The sequence below is a fragment of the Mercenaria mercenaria genome, chromosome 3 (assembly GCF_021730395.1).
Source record: "Mercenaria mercenaria strain notata chromosome 3, MADL_Memer_1, whole genome shotgun sequence".
NCBI lineage: Eukaryota > Metazoa > Mollusca > Bivalvia > Venerida > Veneridae > Mercenaria > Mercenaria mercenaria.
The window spans coordinates 100623385-100645940 of record NC_069363.1 but is presented as its reverse complement, the minus strand read 5'-3'; the positions used below and the strand labels follow the sequence as shown (position 1 = coordinate 100645940).

At 33.7% G+C, this 22556-nt stretch overlaps 2 protein-coding genes across 2 annotated transcripts; both read right to left on the bottom strand.

The window, feature by feature from the left end:
* Positions 1-2953: 2953 nt before the first annotated feature.
* On the bottom strand, positions 2954-6464 carry LOC123523856 (IQ motif and ankyrin repeat domain-containing protein 1-like). The gene is made up of 5 exons (XM_045301596.2): positions 6162-6464; positions 5824-5935; positions 5291-5425; positions 4731-4868; positions 2954-3431 (listed from the first exon to the last, which is right to left on the bottom strand). Exons 1-5 carry the CDS (start codon positions 6334-6336, stop codon positions 3284-3286), a joined length of 708 nt encoding a protein of 235 aa, XP_045157531.1. The 5' UTR covers positions 6337-6464; the 3' UTR covers positions 2954-3283.
* Positions 6465-14868: 8404 nt separating this feature from the next.
* LOC123523731 (germ cell nuclear acidic protein-like) lies at positions 14869-15594 on the bottom strand. Its single transcript, XM_045301381.2, has one exon. The coding sequence runs from the start codon at positions 15592-15594 to the stop codon at positions 14869-14871; it is 726 nt and encodes a 241-aa protein (XP_045157316.2).
* Positions 15595-22556: the final 6962 nt, after the last annotated feature.

Here is a 22556-nt window from a genome sequence, read left to right as displayed (position 1 = left end):
ATAAATTACACAAAATTTATAAAAAACGGCACGGTAAAAGTTTTTAAAAATTTGCAACACAGTGCAAAGCACGGTCAACTGTAAGAATATACAAAACAAATGCCATTTTTTAAACATTACTATTAGGGGTCTAATACCTTAAATATGATTAAATGCAATCAATTAATTATTTACTTAAATTTTCACTCTATTGAATGTAATAAAAAAAAAGCAAACAACGTATTTCACATCTATTTATGATAACTGAAAATGAAATTGTCAAGTTTGTAAGCACTTTTAAAAATTATAATTTTTTCCTGCTTTCTATTTTTAAGATAATAGTAGTTTCATGTACATGTATGTTATGCTCGCCTAACATACACGATTTTGTGTATTTATATTTCTTTTTATGACTATATTTGCTGTTGTTGTTTTACCGATACTTAAAATTAGTGTAAAATAAATCACCCTTCCCACTACGTTTTTACAATAGATCTCCTATCTATAATCCTTGTTTTTTATGATCGGCACCTCCCGTGATACGATAAGCGGAGATAGCCGAACCATAACGATCTGCAACACTCGCTAAAAATATCCGATAGTGATCGATATTAAGCTAGACGGTCGAAGGGAGACAACAAGGTATAATGTTGATTTGAATAAACAAGGAAAGATAATATAATCGATTTTTGCCAAATTCTTCAGTATGGAGTAAGAAATAAAATCTGTTAAAAAATCCTTTGGACCCCGTACTCCAAAAGGACCAGACAATATAACAACACTGAATCCAAGATCTCTGGGTAAACGAATTTGTTTTACCGTATTAACCTTTTCGATGTGAAATACTAAGGCATTTAGTTCCGAAGTTTTATTTTTGTTGTTGTGTCCTCGTTTGTGTTATTTGTCTACCGAGTCTAGGTACTTTGTGTAAATGTCCATTACGTTCAAATTCATCATACGTTTAAATTTACGCTATTTTTCTTTTTCAATTTTAAGGCACAGCTTTCTTTAAACACCTTGTTTTGTATTTAAAAACAGATTAATGCGATGAAGTGCAAGATATTCAATCCATAAAAGCATAAAATATAACACAGAAATTTAAGATATTAAAGTCTTGACTTGTTGTGACCTGTGGAAATCGCTCATCATGACTGAAAGCGCTAGTCAAACATTTGCCGAAGGAGCTGATTTAATCAAAACTAGAGTCACCTTACTTCGAATTTTGCTCTAAATTTGTCGTTCATCTTTTATGGATTTTAATAAAACTTTTCATATGTATAGTTTTACTATAACAAAGAGCTATGTAAAGTTTCGGTTGCATGATTACACTGCAAAGGACGTACCGACACCTTGATGTTTCTTAGATTTAAATTCTAAGACTACATTTCAGGCTTAGAACATTGATAAATTTGGGCTGTGAAGTTTGTACCAGTTCTGACTTACACAATCAAAAGTTCAGAGAGACATATAGTTACAAAACATGTACGGTAAGAGCATTTGAATGTTTATAACAAAAATGTAGATTTCTAATTAATTTTGTATAAAAATGAAAAAATAAGAACACAGCCTCCGTAAGATAAAACCCTACTTCAGGGTAAACGATGGACATTTACTGGAAAACAAAGACAGATAGGCAAGAAAAGGACAAAACAGACATATGAAAGAATACAATTGGTAAGATAGACTTTTGTGTGTTAAACAGCGTGGCATCTGTTACGAGTAAGAGTGTAAGGAGTTACCTGGCGGTAATTATTTTTATTTACACTGACATAACTTTAGGGCATGGTAGGGTATGAGCGTTATAAACAGGTTAAAACTTGTCATATACTGTTTAGGCGATTTCCATATGTGTTCTGATTTATAAAGGAGGAGGAGGAGAGGGCGTTGTATATATTTGCTTGACTTTCATAGTAAACTGTGTCTATTTTTGAACACTCCTACATTTTTTTTACCACTGGATTTGCTCCTGAACCCCATAAAATAGATCTCCCATTAATAAATTAGCGCCTATCATCTAACAAACCTAAGTCCATGCTTGACAGACACTTTCTTATGGAAATCATTTATTATGATATTTATTATATGGTCTTTAAATACAGTTTTTTTTCTTCTTTATCACTACACTTTGAATATGGAACCAAGCTATGTCCAATCTTCGTATATATATAAATATGTGAAATATGTCGTAAAATTTTGACAAAGTTGATTTTCAAACGCAAATTCTTTTTTATCTAAATACTTCTATAATACTGAAGGGATAGTGTGTATGTCAAAATACATATTGTGCTTTTTGGAAGGTGAGTGATCAAAATCTCCTTCTCTATGTAGCCGCGCAGAATTTAATCAGGAATAGACTGTCTCACAGCTATTTCGTATCTATCCGCTGTACAATATGTAGTTCAATGCGGAATAATTTACCACCTCTGACGTCATTATCGTTACAGACCGGAAAATTTGGCCTAATATATCACCACTTTTGAGGCAGTCGTGGACATGACCACAAACTTACAAGTACTCATGCCCAACAGAAAATAGTTCAACTTACTTTAATATATACGAATGGTGCAGAAATTTACAACGAATAAAAATCGGCTGCATGCTTTTTCTTCACATGTTTTTACTTAAATGGGGGTTGAATGCATTACTGTATATATCACCAAAGCGCAGTATGATATTGATGATATGGTTAGCCGAATCAAATCCTAAATGTATTGGATTTCTACCTTTTTGGAATGGATTCTTTTATACACCTACTAACATAATTCACCCTCCATCAGTACTGTATTATCAGTACTTTGATTGATATTTGAAATTGTGAACGATAAAGGTTTCAAAATTTTTGATCGATGTACATGTATACGCCCATGAATAAACTGCTGTAGGAATTTGGCTCGAGTGAATGGCTTCACTTTTCAGATCAACATCAACTTTTATCTTTATTCGGGATAAGATATGGCAATTCACAAGGTCTTGTGCTAACTTTATTTCTTAGTATGTAGAGAAAACAAAAGTAACAAAATATACATGTTTTAAAAATACAATAAAATAATTATACTAGTATACAACAAAATTCAGAAAATAAAATTGCATCTATAATTATTGCATTATGCGTTTCATGAGTTACAAAAAGCCAACGTTATATATATATATTATAAAAGCATATGGCAGATAAAAAAAATATGACTGTCTTTACACGGACGGAATAAACGCAGTTTTAAGCAATAGTTATTATATATAATGAATGCCATTTCCTTTATCCTATGTTTTTTTTTTCACTGTAATATATATTAAATATCCGCCACTATCATTCTATTACAACAGGGAAGAACGAGTCATTTGCAGATGAAGGTGGGTCAGTATTTGTGTATACCATAAACTGAAAGTCTTGCACTCTGTAGTCATAACAATTCTTGTATTCAGAATCATCGTTAGCTTGATATAGCTTCCCACATCTGAAATACAAGAAAAGATGAATATTAGATTTGACGGACTAGATTTGGTATGTAAGTAAGTAATAAAAAGTAATCCCGGGTGATACGAAATGTAACAGAACAAACAACAACAACAATATTTTGTATTTTAACGACTTTTAAAAAGATATGGGTCGAGGTTGAAAGAAATGAAATGATACATTTGTACATTTGTATTGATTACATTTGCAGATATTTTGATACGTTAATAACACGATTTTTTGTACTTTAACGTGTAAATTTTTTTCATAGCGATGAAAGATAATAATGGGGGGGGGGGGGGGGGGATAGAACTTTTGTGTATATGTACATTTAAAAGATAATCATTTGGCTTTGAGCAACGCTTTAAGACATTTTGTTTTATTTTCGTAACGTTTGATTATTCTGTATTAATAAAAAGACCCAACACATGTAATTTATTAGAGTAATTTCAATAAACACTCAAATACATGCTTTTATACCCATTTAATTTGAGTCTTTTAATCTATTAGTGCGTGAAAAGACCCTTACAGTTACTAATATAGGCAATCGAAACGTTGTACGTTATAAAAACCGATAGACTGGTTGCTTTTTAAAAATCTCATTCATTTTTTAAAGAAAAAGTCGACTTCAGTTCGTTACCATTTTGCCAAATGACAAAGCAGGCGAGGAGTACAGTAGAAATAACCACAATTCCAGAGCGCTGTCCCCGATCCATCCACCCCTCCAAAAAAAATCCAGATATGTATAAGAAACACACAACAAGGCCAGCACAAACGCACTTAGACATACAGAGTGGCCTCGCCAAAAATGCCACTGGAGATCTTACATCGGTTAATTGTGTACAAAGACCCCTTTCACCACATTAACATGCTACCATGCACTTAAGTAAATAAAATAATTGTGACCTTTAAAACCGTGATGTTATAACATAATAACATGATTTCTTACATTTATGGATTAAGCGGAAAGTTAGCTATATTTACATTTTAGCCAAAGTTATGTATACAATAGTACATGTAGATCCAACCCTGTTAACATCCTTTAATCACCTGTTAAATATCTTGCAATGTTACTACGTAAGAGGTCAGTGTACAGAGGCTCTTATTATGCTTCGTAACAAATTTTAAAAAAATTAATGTAGAAAGTCGTACAATCGATATTTTATGGAGTCTTATTTATAGTGTTCAATCTTTTCTATTATTCCAATGTTTCTGTTTCTTTTATGCTTTTAGTTGGCTTAACCTTTTGAGGCTTTCCTCGTCGCTAGATTAGTTTAAGAATGAATATTAGTATATTTACTTCTCAAAATCCATGATACTTCTGTCCATAATGTCGTCCCACAGCCCTTTATAAATTTCATTGTACGTGTCTCGCACCATGTCCATAGCTTTACTCTGATCTGTATCACTCACGTCTATTATATGAGGCTTTCCAAATCTGAAAAAAAAGGACACAACTGAAATTTACTACTTTCACAGACACATGAGATAATAAACATGTTTTTCTAACATTGGATTACTAATTAGATTCTTAATGTCTAACTTGTTTCTTACAGCATTACATAGAAAAATTCAACCTGTTCATTTTCTTTAACTCTTATCATGCTGGACAAGTTTGATTCTGTCTTTGCGACCAGTGTAGATCTGCATTGTTCGCCATTCTGTCAGTATCATTTTGGTAATCACCCCTTTTAACAGTTAAATGTACTGTCCAAATTGAAAGTTGGACAAGTTCATTATAGCGATTCAGGTAGGTAAGGGTTAAGTCATTTCAAAGGAGCCAGTTCGAGACTTCAGAGGTCTGATACCCGAGAGAAGGGTGTTCAAATAAATATTGGCTCATGTCTGCAAATAGCTTACCTGAGAGCACCCATCAATGCCTTCCTTAGTGGTTCCTTCTGGAATTCTAGACCCGATGTGACGCTGATCATGTTAACATCTCTATACTTAAGAAAAGTATGTACATTACCGTTGTGATCTATCATAAATAACCACCTAAAATAAAAAAGAATAGTTGTGTTTGATACTATACATACTACACATGAATACCAGAGAGGGCATTTCAGTTCATCATAATGATTTAAACTCGCCGATTTCAGTTACTGCATGCAATCTCTGTTCGGAAATTATATGTAGTGGTTTTTAGCGCAATATAACTGATTTTGTTCAGTAAAATATTATTTTTCTTTTCCATTTCATCATTTTTCTGCAGACACGTCCTGTTGTTTAAAATATATGAATTCATATATGAATACTATATGTTATGGTTCCGTAGTTACCGATCCATCCAAAGACCAAACATAGATTGTATTAAAAGTAAACTGTCTACATTGTATAGGAAATAATGTTTAAGAAAGGTTTTAGATATTTGCAAACTGTTTTCACGTTCTTACCTATTCGATTCCTTTATTTTCTGTCCTACACCACCAGCTAATGTCATTAAATTGGCCACTTCTTTCAACCCAATTTGTTCTGGAACTAAGATCTTCTTAATAGCAACCTTTGCTGGAATGGAAAAAAAACATATTAGTATTCTAACTTGTGATTAAAACAGGCACAATATTAGTTTCTACTGGTTCTTTTTAAAGTTGATTTCCTTAACAACCGACAACTTAGACAGCATATTTCAATTTTATCAAAGATCTAACACGCTCTGTCGACACTTCAACACGACTGATAGTTTAAATACATCTACAGTATATAAAGATAACGATATACTGATAAAACTTACCCATATCTTCCTCCACTTTCTTAACATCTGCGTCTTTAGTCGCACCTTTACTGGCTGTTCCAGTTTTTGCACCTGTTTTTGTCCCTGTAGCACCTGATTTAGAAGCTCCCGTCTTGGCTGGAGTCTTTGAGGCAGTCTTTACTGCTCCTCCTTTTGCTGCTGGCTTTGGTGGCATTTTTAGCGTCTATTTATTTGTAAAAATCCAAAAAAGTTGTCTAATTCTTGTGTTATTTCTCTCGACAGTTTTTTTATCTCTAGATCCAATATATCATACGTTATCTACGAATACTTGTAATACAACTGAAATTCAAATATAAGCCTATCGGTATATATAGAAAATCTTGACCGGATTACTAATCGGACATTTACGTTAACACTTAAATAAAATCAATTCAGTATTGTGTGTGTGTCATGAAAAGGTCAATACCTGAGTCTGTTTAATAGGTTATACCCCTGGTTATTTAATGATACAAAGATTATATTGTGATTTCAAAATGGCTTGGACGGTAATAAATTCCCCTGGTAAATAAAAAATGACCTGACTGTTTTTCTTTTAATATAATATTCTTAGTGATGACATTCCAAATGGACATAATGATTAAACTTTTAGAATGTATGTGCCAACAATCATCTGTACCAACCTGTACACCTTTGCATTATGCAGCACCCGAGTTATATAAAAGGACCCTTCTAAAATGAAGTATGTTATCTCATTTTTAATATAATAAATTTTAAAGTGTTTTCAAGGTAGAAAACGTTATCAATAATTTTGCCATGACTGGTTAATGCCGTTAGATAAAGAGAGAAAAGTTCAGAAATTTGAAAACAATTTTGTCAATGTGAGTTATTAATAACAAGAAGTATCTTTTAAAAAGATACACGGCCACACTAGTCAAAAAGTAGTTTCAAGTTAAAGTAAAATTTTCAGGATTTTATGTACAACATATTTTACAGAACACATGACATCTTACAATGTTACATCGTTATTATATAAATCATAATATAGGAAACTTTGACAAAAATTAAGACTGAAAAGGAGGGGCCGAAAAGTTTTGGGGAGGAGGGGGGCGAAATGATCATTTTTGAAATCGTCAAGGGATACGAAATGACCAAAATGGGGACGAGTTGACTGGGGGACAAGTTGACTAAAGAACGAATTGGCTGTAAATCGTTAACGGGATATCGCTCCGTATCAGAGTGGCAGATTCGAACTCTGTACGTCGCAGGAGATTCAAGTTTATGACGTTTTACAAGCTACTACTGTTTGCAGATCAAATTGCCCTTTCCTCCTTTTTGAAATCGATAGAGTTACTCTTTTACGTCACAAAAACCGTGAAGCTGAAGCTATTTTTGGAGCAATGCTGAGAGGTTAACCCCGCCTCATTCATTCACTTTGTGGTGAAACTTTTTTCTTTATCTTGACGTCACACAAAGCGCGCGCTCTGACTCTATCTTTGAAGTATCACCGTACTTGCATACATTGTAAAGTGCAATGAATAAGGAGATAATAGATATATATTGTTTCAAAAGTAGAATATAGAATATTTCAACTACGTTCACATGAAAACAGCGTTTTTTGTTTGTTATGACAATTATTAGTCGACGAAATTTCTAACCATGCAAAAGTATACATGGTTTAACTTTTATAGAAAGGTATCATTGATCATTGAACCTTCAAGCTCCGCAACACTTGTAGAAAATGTAATTGTTATGCACCTGTCAATATTTTGCCCGCCCGGGGGAGCGGCGGGCATACACGGGACTTTAGACAGAAGGCCATTCCCGACAGGCGGGAATTAGACAAACATTTGATGTTCCAACTAGGCTCTAGGGTGGGATTTAGACAAAGAAAGGTTGTCTCTAGGGTGGGGATTTAGACAACAAATTTTTTGAAATGTCAAATTCCCCTGGGTCAGCCCGCCGCCCCCCCTGGGCGGGCAAAATATTGACAAGTGCATTATATCCATAAAAACTGATTTATTTGATTTTTTTAAATTTTATTTTTGGTGGGGTTTACGTGTAAAACTATGTGAATTTATCTACTATTTATTTGAAGTCGTTTAAACACTATATCAGTTATTAACATACAGGCAGTTGATAAGCATTGTCTCCGTTCATGGAAAGAACCAGTTATAGACTCACATAAGTCAAAATAATTCGACGTTTAGTTTGTTTTATATTTGTGAAGGTCACTCTAAAAGGACCAAAATAATTGAGGATAAATCGCAGTACTTATTGGTTTTATCGCTTGCACACGCCGATGCTGATTTTATAAAATGTTATCATATTTTAGCTTGTTTTAACAGTTTTAACCAAAATTTGAAACAATTTTAACATGTTTTACATAGAACTGAAACAAAGGTAATAAAACAACTATAAGAAATCAAATAGTAAACATAGGAAGAAAATATCATTTACAGTAAAGTTAGGCAAGCATTTGTAAATAGATGTTAGGGACCTACGGTGGCATAAACAACATACAGAGCAGAGTAATGGATATAAGAAAGAAGTCACCATAGGAAAATCCAGTAGTGAAAACGTACAATAAACAAGCAGACGACGACAGGCAACCGAAAACAGGTAACCAGGTAAATTTTAGATAAGAATAATACCGCGAATTTTAGGTGTCCCGTACACAGGAAACGCGTGTGGAGCTTTTAATATCCAACAGATTTGCTTCAAACTTTCAACGTCGATAAAAGATAGATGTAGCTAGAATATTAGGGCATTTTCATTAAGATACAAACTTTAAACTAATCAAAATTACATAAAAACGGCCGATTTTTCATAAATTTACCGGTAAAATTTTATACAGCGCGATATGTCTTATAAGTAAATAAATTGAAATCAATGCGAAAAATAAAATTGGACTTTCGGCTAGAAAAGGTAAAAACAGAATAGAAAAATCTTTAATAAGAAGAAAATGCCATCCATTTAAAAACATACAGTAAAAACGAAATTGTTAACCATAATGCGAATAGTAAGTACATGGAGTAAATAAAAAAATGTCGATGACATTAGGCGTGGCGTGTAACCTAAAAATAAACCTGTGTATGGAAATGTATCGGATGTTAATAGATAGTCAAAAATATAACGATATTCTTGAGTAAAAATATTTGGACTACCTTTTGATACATGTAACTTTTATTTGAATTTATCTTATATTCGCAACAACATCAGCATTTAAACCCAAATCTGGCAATGACAATTTCTTTCGAGTGGAGAAAACTACTCGTAACTGTTTCCTAGGATCGCGTCAAATTAGCTAGACTAAGACTCACATATTCCGTAAGAAATTGCCGACTTTTTTTTCAATAAAGGAAGCATGGTCGGTTCCGGGAATCGAATTTATGCCCTTCAATCAACGATGAGCGAATCCAACAACTCGAGTCAGTCACGTTTTATAATTATTGTTAAAAAAATAAACAGGAGGTACATTAATTAAAAATATGCAGCAAAAGGTACTGAAATTTAGGTAGGAAAAGGCCTGTAATGTACAAGAGGGTGTCTTTTTTCATATCCACGCTACCTAAATGTAGTTTGCATTATGGCAAGATTCATTTAAATTTTAAATGAAGATTAGTTCTATTACATCTGTTACAATCCAGTTAAGCGCAGTCTATGTAAACAAGTTCATTCAGTAATTTTTGGTGGCTGCTAGCTGCCACCAGTGTCAAAAAGAATACTCCGTTTGCAAAATCTTGTCAGTTCTTAAGACCATCCTAACAACACAACCAAAAATAGTTCCAAGCTTTCTAGGTAAACAATTATCTACACAACGTGCATAATTTGCAAAGCTACAATATATGCCTTAATACCATTTTTAATGTAAATTCGGCGACTAAAATCAATACAAACTGAGGTAAACGTTTTAATTAAAACAACAACGTGTATGAATACAAATATGCAAATTTATGGTCACGTGAATAAACGATGACCTCATGTCACCTGAACTGGAGCGATGTAGTACTGCCCCAGAGGTCACGTAGCTTATAACGTTGAAAAAGGTAGCTTATGTATATAGAAACCTAGCCTGGGAATCCAGACTGACAATTCAAAAATGTTTCCTAACCGCAGTGTCACATGTATAACTTCCGAAATTTAAGGCTTTATTTGATAAAGAACAATGACTTCTGATAGCAATAATCCGCGGCTAAAAATAGAAACGGAATTTCAACGGAAAAGTTTCCAAACATTTCCGGTCCATAGACAATACCAGTTTGTACTGCTGATAGCTTTTCAAGCAAGTTGTAATACTTTTCAAATATGTCAGAACAAACTTAAATTTCGTCATAGCTATCAAATTGTAAGATATTATACTAATGCAACCCTAGTGATCTAAGAATGTTACTGAATTTTCGACTGCATTGTCTCATTTTCGTTTTCAAGCACGCAAAAATATGACCGCATGTTGATTAGGCTATTTATAGAAAATCGATAATCAGCAGTGATATGGATTTCCTCAGGCGTTGATACTGCCAATTAACACTAATTAGCGCAAATTTAGTGAGATGATTTATGAACAGAACAGTACTTTATTGATATAACTTGAACATGTACAGTTCATCGTTATATCAAGAACAAAATATACTAAACATGCTTACAATACGAGAGTGAACAAAAATGAAAGAACATTCAGTTAAAATTCATTCGATATTGATTGCAATGTGACCTGCCGTGAGAATCAAAGACATGTATGTTTTCTAAATAATATTCCCTCACGGAAAATCTTCCTTCAGCAAATGTACAATATAAGATACTATATGTGTGCATAGATACACATGTATTCGGTATAATTTCGTCCGACAAAACACGAATTATCAACGTGGAAACCCACAGGTCGCCCAAGCTGAGAAGTGTTTCAAGCTCGCTTTGACTACGTGGTGCTACTGTATCACGATTTCATCAACTTGTAAGCCCATGAAAGTGGGCGCAGCGATGATACTAATACTCGCCTTTTTTAAAAGGCAATGTGTCAGACTGTAGCAAGTCGTCGGATAACAGATTTGACCAACTTAAAAATTGAATTGTTTCAAGACAGATTCTGCTCACTTCAGCTAAATTCATTCGAGTCGCACCATGAGAAAAACAACATAGTGCATTTGTGAGCAGCATGGGCCCAAATCAAACTGCGGATCCATACACCACTCTGGTCAGAATCCTTGCTGTTCGCTAACGCACTATGCTGGTTTTCTCATGGTGCGTCTCAACATATCTGGATACAAATATATGTATAAAAAGTAAAACGGTTTCGTTTCGCCAGTTACATATTTTCGACTTTTTTCTCGGTCTGACTAAAGTTGTAAGTTTGTCTGACTTAATGTCCAGCATTTTTGCCAAGGAGTGATAATTAATGCACCTCTAAAATACACTAGCTGCAGAACTGACATTCTGAGGTGCATCTGTGGTGCGTGTTTGTGTTGTTTTCTTTCACAAAAGTCTCATGAAAACCACAGCTATCTGATACGAACTAAATCAGTGTGTATAATAATTCATGACAGACACTTCCCAAAAGCTTTAAAAAGAAATCTTAAAAGCTGAATGATTTGAAGAAAAAGCTTATATTATTTATTCATAGTAAAACATTTTCGATGTAATTTATGTTGTCGTTTTCCTAACAAATAATCAAAACTATTCGTTAAAGACTGAATCAGTGTGTATGTAAACAATGACTGACAGTGAAAAAGGATTAATTTTGAAACCAAAGCCGAATATTAAAAAAATGCAAAAAAAGTTCTTATAGTTTATATTAACAATTCCTCAGTTGTCACTTTCTTTGTAATATTTTAAACATTGATTAGCAGCCACCATCAGCGCTTGGAGCGCTTTGATTACTCGAGTTACCTGTATAGACGAGATCCAAAAATAGCTCCAGCATCGCTGTAAAGGTACAAGTTTATCGATTTAAGAAAAGACGAAAGGGCAATTTGATCTGCAAACAGTAGTATTTCCACAAGAGCCTGCCTTGCAACGGATTATGCTGTCTGACAAAATACAGCTCGATCAGAGCACCTGCACATCTATTAATGAAATATTATCTATTCCAGTCGGAAACCTGTGGAATTTTTCATCAACCAATCAAAATGTACAGTTTTAATCAGCTCTTAAATGACCTCCACCCCAGATATAAACAGGAAGTAAAGATCAAATCATTACCGGCCTGCGACCAGAATAAAAGGAGAAGCACAAGAAAAAAATGCACCTTTCCCACAACCTTTTAGAACAAAAACAAACACAATAATTATAAAATGTCTACATCGGGAATATGTAATTTAAGCAGTATCCCTATTATCAAAAGGTGCCTGAAATTAATAAGAACTTAATAGCGATCAATACTAATTAATGTGAAAATTAACAGTAATTATGCAACAGTTTTCAGAAGAAAAAAAATGAAAATCAGGAACAATAATGAAAAATAAAAGTTAAGTTTGACAAACTATCAGGCATCCGCATCAAAATATGTTTATCATAGTCCGGAGACGAGCAAGGAACCATGGTTGAGCTCTGATGTGCGATAAACAGTAAAGAAACAAATAAAAAATCTTGGTGAGGTCTCTGCAAAACAAAGAATGTTTCATTCGTTTAATATACAAGAAAATAATCCCTTCTTGGCGGACAAAATCTGGAATTATACGTAGAAGGCTGGTCACAATTATTAAATTTCAAAGTTAGTACATTCCTTTTTCGAGATGAATAACCGCCACGGTAGCTTCGCTTCGAGTGCGGAAGGTCATGGGTTCGGTCCGTGGCCGCGTCATACCAAAGACGTTAAAAAAAATACTAGTAGCTTTCTCGCTTGTTGCTCAGCATTAAGAGGATAGTGCTAAGACTGGTCAGCTTGGTGTCAGTATAATGTGATTAGGTGGTGTATCATGTAACGTGTCTGTGGCGTAATATTCCTGTGATGCAGCACTATAAAGTTGGTCGTTGGCACACTGCTACATGTAGGCCCGCCCGCTAGCTCAATAGGGAGAGCGCATATCTACGGATATCTGTGTTGCGAATTCGATCCTCGGGCGGGGCGTATTTTCTCCCTGACGATTTGATAAAAGACATTGTGTCTGACATCATTCGTCCTCCATTTCTAATTCATGTGGGGAAGTTGGCAGTTACTTGCGGAGAACAGGTTTGTACTGTTAAAGAATCTTGGAACACCGATTAGGTTAACTGTCCATCGTTATATAACTGAAATACTGTTGAAAAACGGCGTAAAATCCCAAAACAAACAAACTGCTGCAAGTAGACACCGTCGTTTACATGACCAAAACATTGTTGAAAAAGACGTTAAACCCACAATCGAGAGTAGCATTCGGCTGAAACTACGTACTTAATACAACAAAAACACAAAGTGTTGATTGAAATTGTCGGAAATCTAACAAATGTCAGATATTTCACTGGAAAATGTACTCATTTATGTATTTAAAGGTTGTATACAACAGTATGTATGAATACAAAACTAAAATAAATCTGGTTCAATTCTAAGTACAGTACTACAATTCATGTGTCAATGTTTACCAATTTCCAAGTAAATGTGTGTCACACATGACATAATAAGACAATAAAAGCCTGCATTATCTAAATACTAAAGTAGTATATTTAAAAATAAGACAATACAGAAAAAGAACATTAACTTTGTCATAAAAAGAGAGTATTCAGAATATGAGTAATAAATCATTATTAGCAATCGTAAGTAAGTAGTTATATATCAGTAATAGCTTGAGTAACATTTGTTATTTAAGCACTTTCATTAGTCAATAATATTAGAAATATTTCTTAAGGTCCCCTTCTTCGCTTTAGTATTTTGAAGAAGTTTGGATGTAGTATCTGAATAAAACTAGAGCTGCTTTTTAGAAAAGCGCATGTCTCCCACATCTGCCTAATCATTTAAAAAGTAAGTCAATCTTTATATACTGTTTACTCACTACAAATATACCTTTGAAGAGTAAAAAGGCCGATTTTGGTAAATTTAAGGGCCATCATTCTGACGTGCCTCGGGCGATTTGGCTAGTTATCGAACTTGGCCGAGGACTTTTGGTCAAACACATTTTGTTCAAGTTTGGTGAAGATCAGATCAGAAATGTTCGACTTAAAGCGCGGACAAGAGTAAAAAGGCCGATTTCCGGTAATTCAATGGCCATAATTCCGAAGTGCCTGCATGGGCCGATTTGGCTAGTTATCAAATTTGGTCGAGGACTTCTTGTGAATCACATTTTGTTCAAGTTTGGTGAAGATCGGATGAGAAATGTTCGACTTGGAGTGCGGACAAGCTTTGTGACAGACAGACAGACAGACAGACAGACAGACAGACACGCACGCACGCACGCACGCACACACACAGAGGAGTAAATCCATATGTCTCCCACACCACTGTGTGGTGGGAAACATAATTAGCAGGTTATGTCCAAATTTACCATTTACTTTTAAAACTTGATGTTTGAATTCTCGCATTTTTATATAAAAGCTTTTGGGATCATGGAGTTTCAATATCTGTGTATCGGCTTCAAAGCATCAAAGCATTGACCCATTATTTGGACTTTGCTCAATTTATACAAGAAGTTCGCCAGTTAAAAACAGCGAAATTTGTGGTGATTTCTTTTATTGTGTATTTGCTTTAAAATTTAATACCAGGATAACGAATTATTTAGTATGGAGTAACTAAGATATAATTTACCCCAAGTGTACGAATTTATCCAGTTTGGATGGAATTTCATAAGTATATTGTTCTACGTACGTCATCACACATTATGTCATATTGTTCTATGTCTTCTCTCATTATGTCATATTGTTCTGTGTCATCACTCATTATGTCATATTGTTCTTTGTCATCTCTCATTATGTCATATTGTTCTGTGTCATCTCTCATTATGTCATATTGTTCTGTGTCATCACTCATTATGTCATATTGTTCTGTGTCATCACACATTATGTCATATTGTTCTATGTCATCTCTCATTATGTCATATTGTTCTGTGTCATCACTCATTATGTCATATTGTTCTGTGTCATCACACATTATGTCATATTGTTCTATGTCATCTCTCATTATGTCATATTGTTCTATGTCATCTCTCATTATGTCATATTGTTCTGTGTCATCACTCATTATGTCATATTGTTCTGTGTCATCACACATTATGTCATATTGTTCTATGCGATCTCTCATTATGTCATATTGTTCTGTGTCATCACTCATTATGTCATATTGTTCTGTGTCATCACACATTATGTCATATTGTTCTATGCGATCTCTCATTATGTCATATTGTTCTGTTTCATCTCTCATTATGTCATATTGTTCTGTGTCATCACTCATTATGTCATATTGTACTGTGTCATCACTCATTATGTCATATTGTTCTGTGTCATCTCTCATTATGTCATTTTGTTCTGTGTCATCTCCCATTATGTCATATTGTTCTGTGTCATCACTCATTATGTCATATTGTTCTATGTCATCTCTCAGTATGAATCAAGTTTGTTATCTGACATGTTCAAAAGATGCTCATATAATTTATACTATACTAATTAAATCTGTAGAAAGATCCTTTGGAAGCATAGAATGCAACCAAACAGAATAATAGCAGACTCGGTTTGACTGAGTCTGTTCATGACAGGTAATGAAATGTGCAAAACCTCTCACGCCTCCTAGCACCGGCTATTGTATGGACTCCATGATCCAAAAGGACTAAGATTGTAAAACACAGCTGAAATAAATGATAGATGTTTTTCAATAAGGTCCAGTTGTAAAGGTGGAAATACATTAACATGGGGAAAAAGCTTTAATACAAATTGATCATTGAACTTATATTTTTGAGTAAGACCACATATTTGTAAGATGTGTGGACATCATTATGTTAAATGACTGTCGTCCTTTGATTTGAAAATACAATCAAGTGCCAAATCCCACATGAACATGCACATGAATTTAACAAGAAGACGCTACTGTTTACCAACAGAAGTTGGAAGATGGTGATGAACACCTTCAAACGAAATATAATGATACTGGCGATGAATTCTATTATTTTTTTAGTTTGATCGCACTTTAATGATTTAAAAAAGAAATATATAGACAAGAAGTATTTTCAACGACCAAACATCATTAAATTTGGAGCATATCTAATGATAAATAAAAAATCCTTAGACAATTAGGTTTTTATGGATATGATAATGAAAACTATAAATGCTTAAGCTTAACTGTATAAATGGTATAAAATGCTGAAATAGTATCCTATAGTATCCTATTGATTGATATGTATATGCTTAAATACTGTTTCATTGTCTGATACGTTTACGCTAAAATATAATTATTTCATTGTTTTGTTAGTACATTGTATTTATATACATAAGACGGTAAATTTGTTATTTATTGATAACTATTCATATAAATTCATCTTTTGAATGAACGTACTTGGTTACATGAACTATAATTTTAGCAATCCATTAAACTGACGACCATCTGGTGTTTTCCTAATACTGTCTAGTTTTCATTAATAATTAACTTGAAGGATAACGAAATAGATATGTCTTTAAAGCTACTGGAAAACTGCAATATCAAACAAATAAACTTTAAGTTTATACCTCCAAGGTAAACCATCCAAAAAACATAAACTGATGATCCATGTAACAAATAAATATACAGTGCATAAACTGAATGATCGCTGCACTAAACATACATATGTTAACGTCATTAATATTTTTTAAATGTGTTTCTTTACTGTAATTAATGCTTTTCCGTTCGATATGTATGAGCCTAAGTATTGAAATGTCCAAATCAAAATAATCAAACTAGCTTCATTTATTTCAAAGAATCTGACAATATCTTGAGCCATAATTGTTATTATTAAAGTCAATTATCACCATTACATTATTTCTATATATTTTATATGTGGTACATTAAGTACCTGCTACACGAAATATTTAATATTGAAATCTCATTCTTGCATATACATTCATACAAAAAACAATATTCATACAAATAAAATCGCAAGACCATTTTAAGATTGAATTATAAGAGACTATTATAATAGTATTTACCAGACATTGCAAAGGCTACCTAACTAAAGTTAAAACTTGAGCTGTTAGTGCTTATCCTGACTTTACTTTCTAACATTAATAAGCTACAAGAAAAGTAGATAATAGATGATCATGATAGGCAATATTGGCACAAAAGTGCATGACTTAGAAATTTAAGGATCAAATATTACACCGTATCAGATCGGGTGTTAACTGATTAGCACCAACTTGTCAATTGTTACATTAGGAGAAGAACTCTATAAGACATTGTCTTTCGTTCTTATCCTGTCCATACAGATGTAATATATGCTTATGTAACTATATGTACATATATATGGAATAAATATGTTTAAACTAATTGTTACATTAGTTAACAAAATGGTTATAATATCTACAATACAGGATTGCAGAAAGAAGGTAAAAGATAAGCCCAAAGGAATGTGCAATGACAGAGCCACTCGACTATTTGAAACCCTTCAACATAATAACACCTAAAACATATCAAATAATCAAGAAATGCAAACCCTAGAAAGCACTGCTACCATATACACAATGAGTCTTGTAACAAGAAAATAGCATTTCGAGTTAAAATGAGACCTTTTAGAGTTGTGTACTTCAGAAAAAAAGGAAAAATCAACTCTATCAAAACCGTGTTATTAACTATTTTCCCATTATAAATTGTATAAACTATCAAAACGCCTTTTAAGGAAGCAGGATCTGGCGACCAATTTTACCATATCTGGGCTAGAAAGAATGTCATCTGATAGGTTCCGAAACCGATCATAAATCGATAATGCTTTACTAAATAAATCATTCCCTAATAGAATTATAGTTCTCAAAAATTAGCAAGGCACGTTTTTCATCTTCAACTCCTACTTCACACACAGGACAATTTTACTCTCTGGCTAACCTCAATGCCTTCAAATCTACACTTTCCAGTCTTATCGGGGTCACGCCACACCTAAATTTCGATAGTGTAGACCTATGTCAGTAATGGTAAATTCATTTTAACATGCGGCTCGCGGCTCTGTTTAAAAGCTAAATTTAGAATTACAATATGTTCTTACTTTATTACATCTACTACTGCTGCTATTAATAACATATTGATTCATTGCGATATCGGTTAAGGTAGTTCTGCACATTCGGATCGAAATTTTTCTTCTGTAGAATTTTTTATTTATACCCTGAGTTTTCAAAACTTCAGAATATACTTAGAAAATTCAGCAATAAAAATGATAGGGTCGTGTGCTTCATTTTTTTGCTGGACTTATTTGAAAACTTTGGACCTCACGCAATATTTATAATGGGAGTCTACGGGAAAGTCACAACTTTAATACCATTTTCGCGAATAGAAATTTTATACAATGTAGATTTTAATGAAACTTCTCACAGTCGTAAATAAACATATGGTCTTTAATGTGGTGAAATAAAATGTATAGGTCCGTGTGCTTATTTTTGAGATATTTGACCATGATTAAAATGAACCGCACAGTTTAAAGCTAATTCTAAGACATACTATTGAATTATTTAACGTATCAGATGTTTTAATATCATATTTTAACTTTATAAAGAAAGTAACAGTGCCATTGTAATAAATTTACTCACGGGTTGCCATTAATTCATAAAATTATTTTTTATTTCCGTACGCCGAATCCAGGCTTTATTATGTTTTCCGGATAAATGACGTTACGCCACCACTTCCGGTTTATCAAACGTGCAGAAATACCTTAACTTGCTACTCGGAGACCTTTTACTAAATCTAACTTCAACATTCAGAAAAGTCTGTCACAGGTGGTACCCTTTGACAAAAGTGGTACACATAATATTTGGAACACATAGTAAGTGGTACACAAACCAGTAGTACGTGTTACACATAAGAAATGGTACACGTACGTAGAACTTGGTACGCAGAGTAAGTTGAACACATAGGGCTTGGTACACATAGTAAATGGTACACTTAGTACTTATAATAACTGGTACACATTGACCATAATTCAAGTGCCACTAGGACAAAAACACAGATACTTGAAACGTTCTATTTTCGTGTTTTATATGGGCTTTTATGTTAAAATATTATAGAATATATAGCCCATGTAGAACACAAAAATAGTATGTTCTAAGTACCTGTGGACAAAAAGTAAGACATGTCAAAAATGAAAATGAAAACAAAACAACAAAAGGAAACCTGACAACGTGACTATATTGTAAATCAAAGAAGTATAAAATACATTTTTATAGCTCTTTGAGTAAATGAAACAGCAGAAATAGATGGTGGTGGGCGAATAAATGGAAATTAAAAAACAATTAAACATGAAAAACTTGTCTGTTGTAAGGGTTATTCGATCGTTAGCTAAGTATAGTATAGTAAAAAACAGATGGTGTGGCTGCACATCCTTGTGCCCAAAAGCACTTAATTTAAGTTACTATTATAATTCGTCTTCTGGTCTACTCTCTATTTCTGGAAGTGAAGAACTACTAATACAGAATAAGGTGAGGCTAATAGAAAATTCTCTAACACTTTATTCTTTCAGACTTTTGGCGATTAAATAGGTCACGTTACCATCCACATAGAGTGACGTTCCAGATACTTTTTAACAATTCAGTTGAAACACTGAAAATGTTGTTATTCTTCAGTCCTGTCAACATTTTCTTACCTTCCTCTGCCAGTTTGAAACTAGAGGAAATACGCTTCCCACAGTTAAACAAATTATGTAATATTCGGTAACTAGGGCAGCTCGATGTGACGCTAGTCTAACCATAGTTGCACAGTTGGGGATCAAACTAGGCCACAATATTTTTATTAGTATTTCTCGGGAAAGAGGCTGGAAAAATAATTAAGTGCCCAATAAATGATTATTTAAACTGGAAAGTAGCGATGTGGCGTCCACCTGTTTTATTGCTATTAAAATAAAAAAGTGGAAAACCACAGTCATACAACACGACATATACGAAAATGTTGCAGGTTCGGTTTGATTGAGCCTGTTCATGGACTGTAGTGGAAGTGCAAGCTACCGTCCACGCCCTCTAGCCCCGGTTGAGCAGAACTTAACATTTACACATGTTATAAGTACAAGAATATGATTTAGAAGACATATCCGCAGATGCAAGTGCAGTTCCATGAAAAGCAGCGTATGGTCCCCAGATAAAATAATGTCTGTGCCCTAAAGGAAAGTAAAACCCACAGAAGTAAAGAGAATCCTGGAGCCATTCCTCCCAAAGTTTGGTGTCGAGCTCCGACTGTTCTTCCAAATATCAAAACAGCTGATAAAAGCGACATTGCTGGAATATTCAAGATAGTGGAGGCTAACTTCGCCCTCTGTAGTTGTTAACCATAGCTTCTTTGTGCTGTCAAAACTCTTTTACAAAAAAACAACAAACAACAACAACAACAGAAAACAACAGATATATAACTATAACTGTATTTGACGTGGATCCCTGTCATAAATTGCATTAATGAAAGAACCCAGCTATTTTATGGTTTTTAACCTTACAGCATGTCTCAAAGAGGAATGTGCAATATCATACAACTTTTGTTTTAAGACAGAGAGAACTTGTTAAACCATTCGAATTGACGGAAACAGCATTAAAAAGTCGGAAACAGACATAAAGAAACAATCATTTTGTCGAAACGTGGTAATTGCCAAACGGCAACTTTCATGGGAGCATTTTCAGAAGGTGATGTTTTCAGAACAGATTATTTTTCTTATATGTAACATAACATCTGAATATTTTTTTTTTTATTTTTGGTAAGAAGACAATGTTATACTAAATGACTATATATGGTTTTCATATCACTGAAATGCTCTAAAGTACTGAAAATGATATCTCAATATCTAATTGTTTATTATGCGTTGAAGACCTAAAATTGGTGTAAGACTGGGCACAACCAAAACAAGTAGTCCAAATATTAATAGTACTAATCCTTTTTCCTTTCCTAGTGCATTTTCTCAATAGCAACGTGTTTACTTTTACTCTACCGTGTTTCAGTATGTATCACTTTGCATTCTGTCGAAATCGGCATGTTCCTATCGCATGCTAGGTAAAAATGGTGGCGTAAGAATTTAATGTCTTGAAAAGAGAAATTGGAAGAAGTGAAAAGGAGTAAATTCAGCGTATTGTATTTAACGCGAACTGTAGTTTTCTTATATAAAAGTTAACACCCCCTTTTCTTTTTGATTTTCTAAAGTAGCTATATAGTTCTTTATAGGAATATAAGTCTCTGAAAAATCTGATATGCTAGAAAATGTCGAAAAACCGTTTTAAATTAAGTGGATTTTATATGAAATAAAGGAATAAGGTCAGAAATTCGGTCGAAAATGTGCTTCCGTGGTGTAGTCGAAAGAAGTCCATAATAAATAGATCCTAATTTTCCCATTTTTTGCGCAAATTCGTGTAGAACGAGTGCTTTAATCACCGTTTTTCACTACTAGAAGACATTCTGCATGAAATGAGACGGTTTTCATGTTCATACAGCCCACATGGCAAGTTTTGCAGATCGAAACCGGAAGTAGGTGTTTATTGCGCGGACGAGAGTAAATATGCGCCATTTTTAGGGTAGTAGACCACAACTGACTGGCATTTCACTAGGAACTACATAACCCCCTAATTTCTTTTCATTTTTTCGTTAATTTTTGATAGAACTTTCATGAAAAATAGGTGTAGGAAAAAGTGATGTTCTCTAAAGATACGTAAAGACGACCTGAAGTTGTCGTTTTTTATATGAAACAAAGAAGGATTTGAATTACTGACCTTTAATCATAAAGAACAGCCGGATTTAGTGGTGTTCAGCCTATAAGCGCTGGGCGGATTTACAGTCAGCTCGTCCCCTAGTCAACTCGTCCCCCAGTCAACTCGTCCCCGATTTGGTCATTTCGTCCCCCTCGGCGATTTCAAATTGGTCATTTCGTCCCCCCTTTTTCGGCCCCCTTTTTAAAACGTATTTTGAAAAAAAATAATAATCAAAGTATGATAATAATCTGTTTTTTCTTTCAAATAGGTATATTTATGCTTTAATTTAAGTTTGTTTAATAAGCTTTTTGCTTTAAAAGTGATCGATTTAACAAGGAGGATTTCCAGGTTTTTTTTTCTGTTTTGTTTTTGTAAGTATGCTATGTTGGACAACATGATAGCTGTTTAAATGTCCGTATTTGATGCTGCTTATTTTCAAACTCTTGAATAATATTAAACTTTTTATTAAACGTTTTTTTTTATATAATAAATGATTTCCTCATTCTAATCAACTACTAACACATTTAATTCTACTTGGGGAAAATTTTCACACATTTCATCCGGTCAATCAACAACTTCTCATGCAATTAAATACCATTAACACCTTCCAGTCAGCCCAATCAACGCCTTTTAATGTGATTAATAACCTTTAAC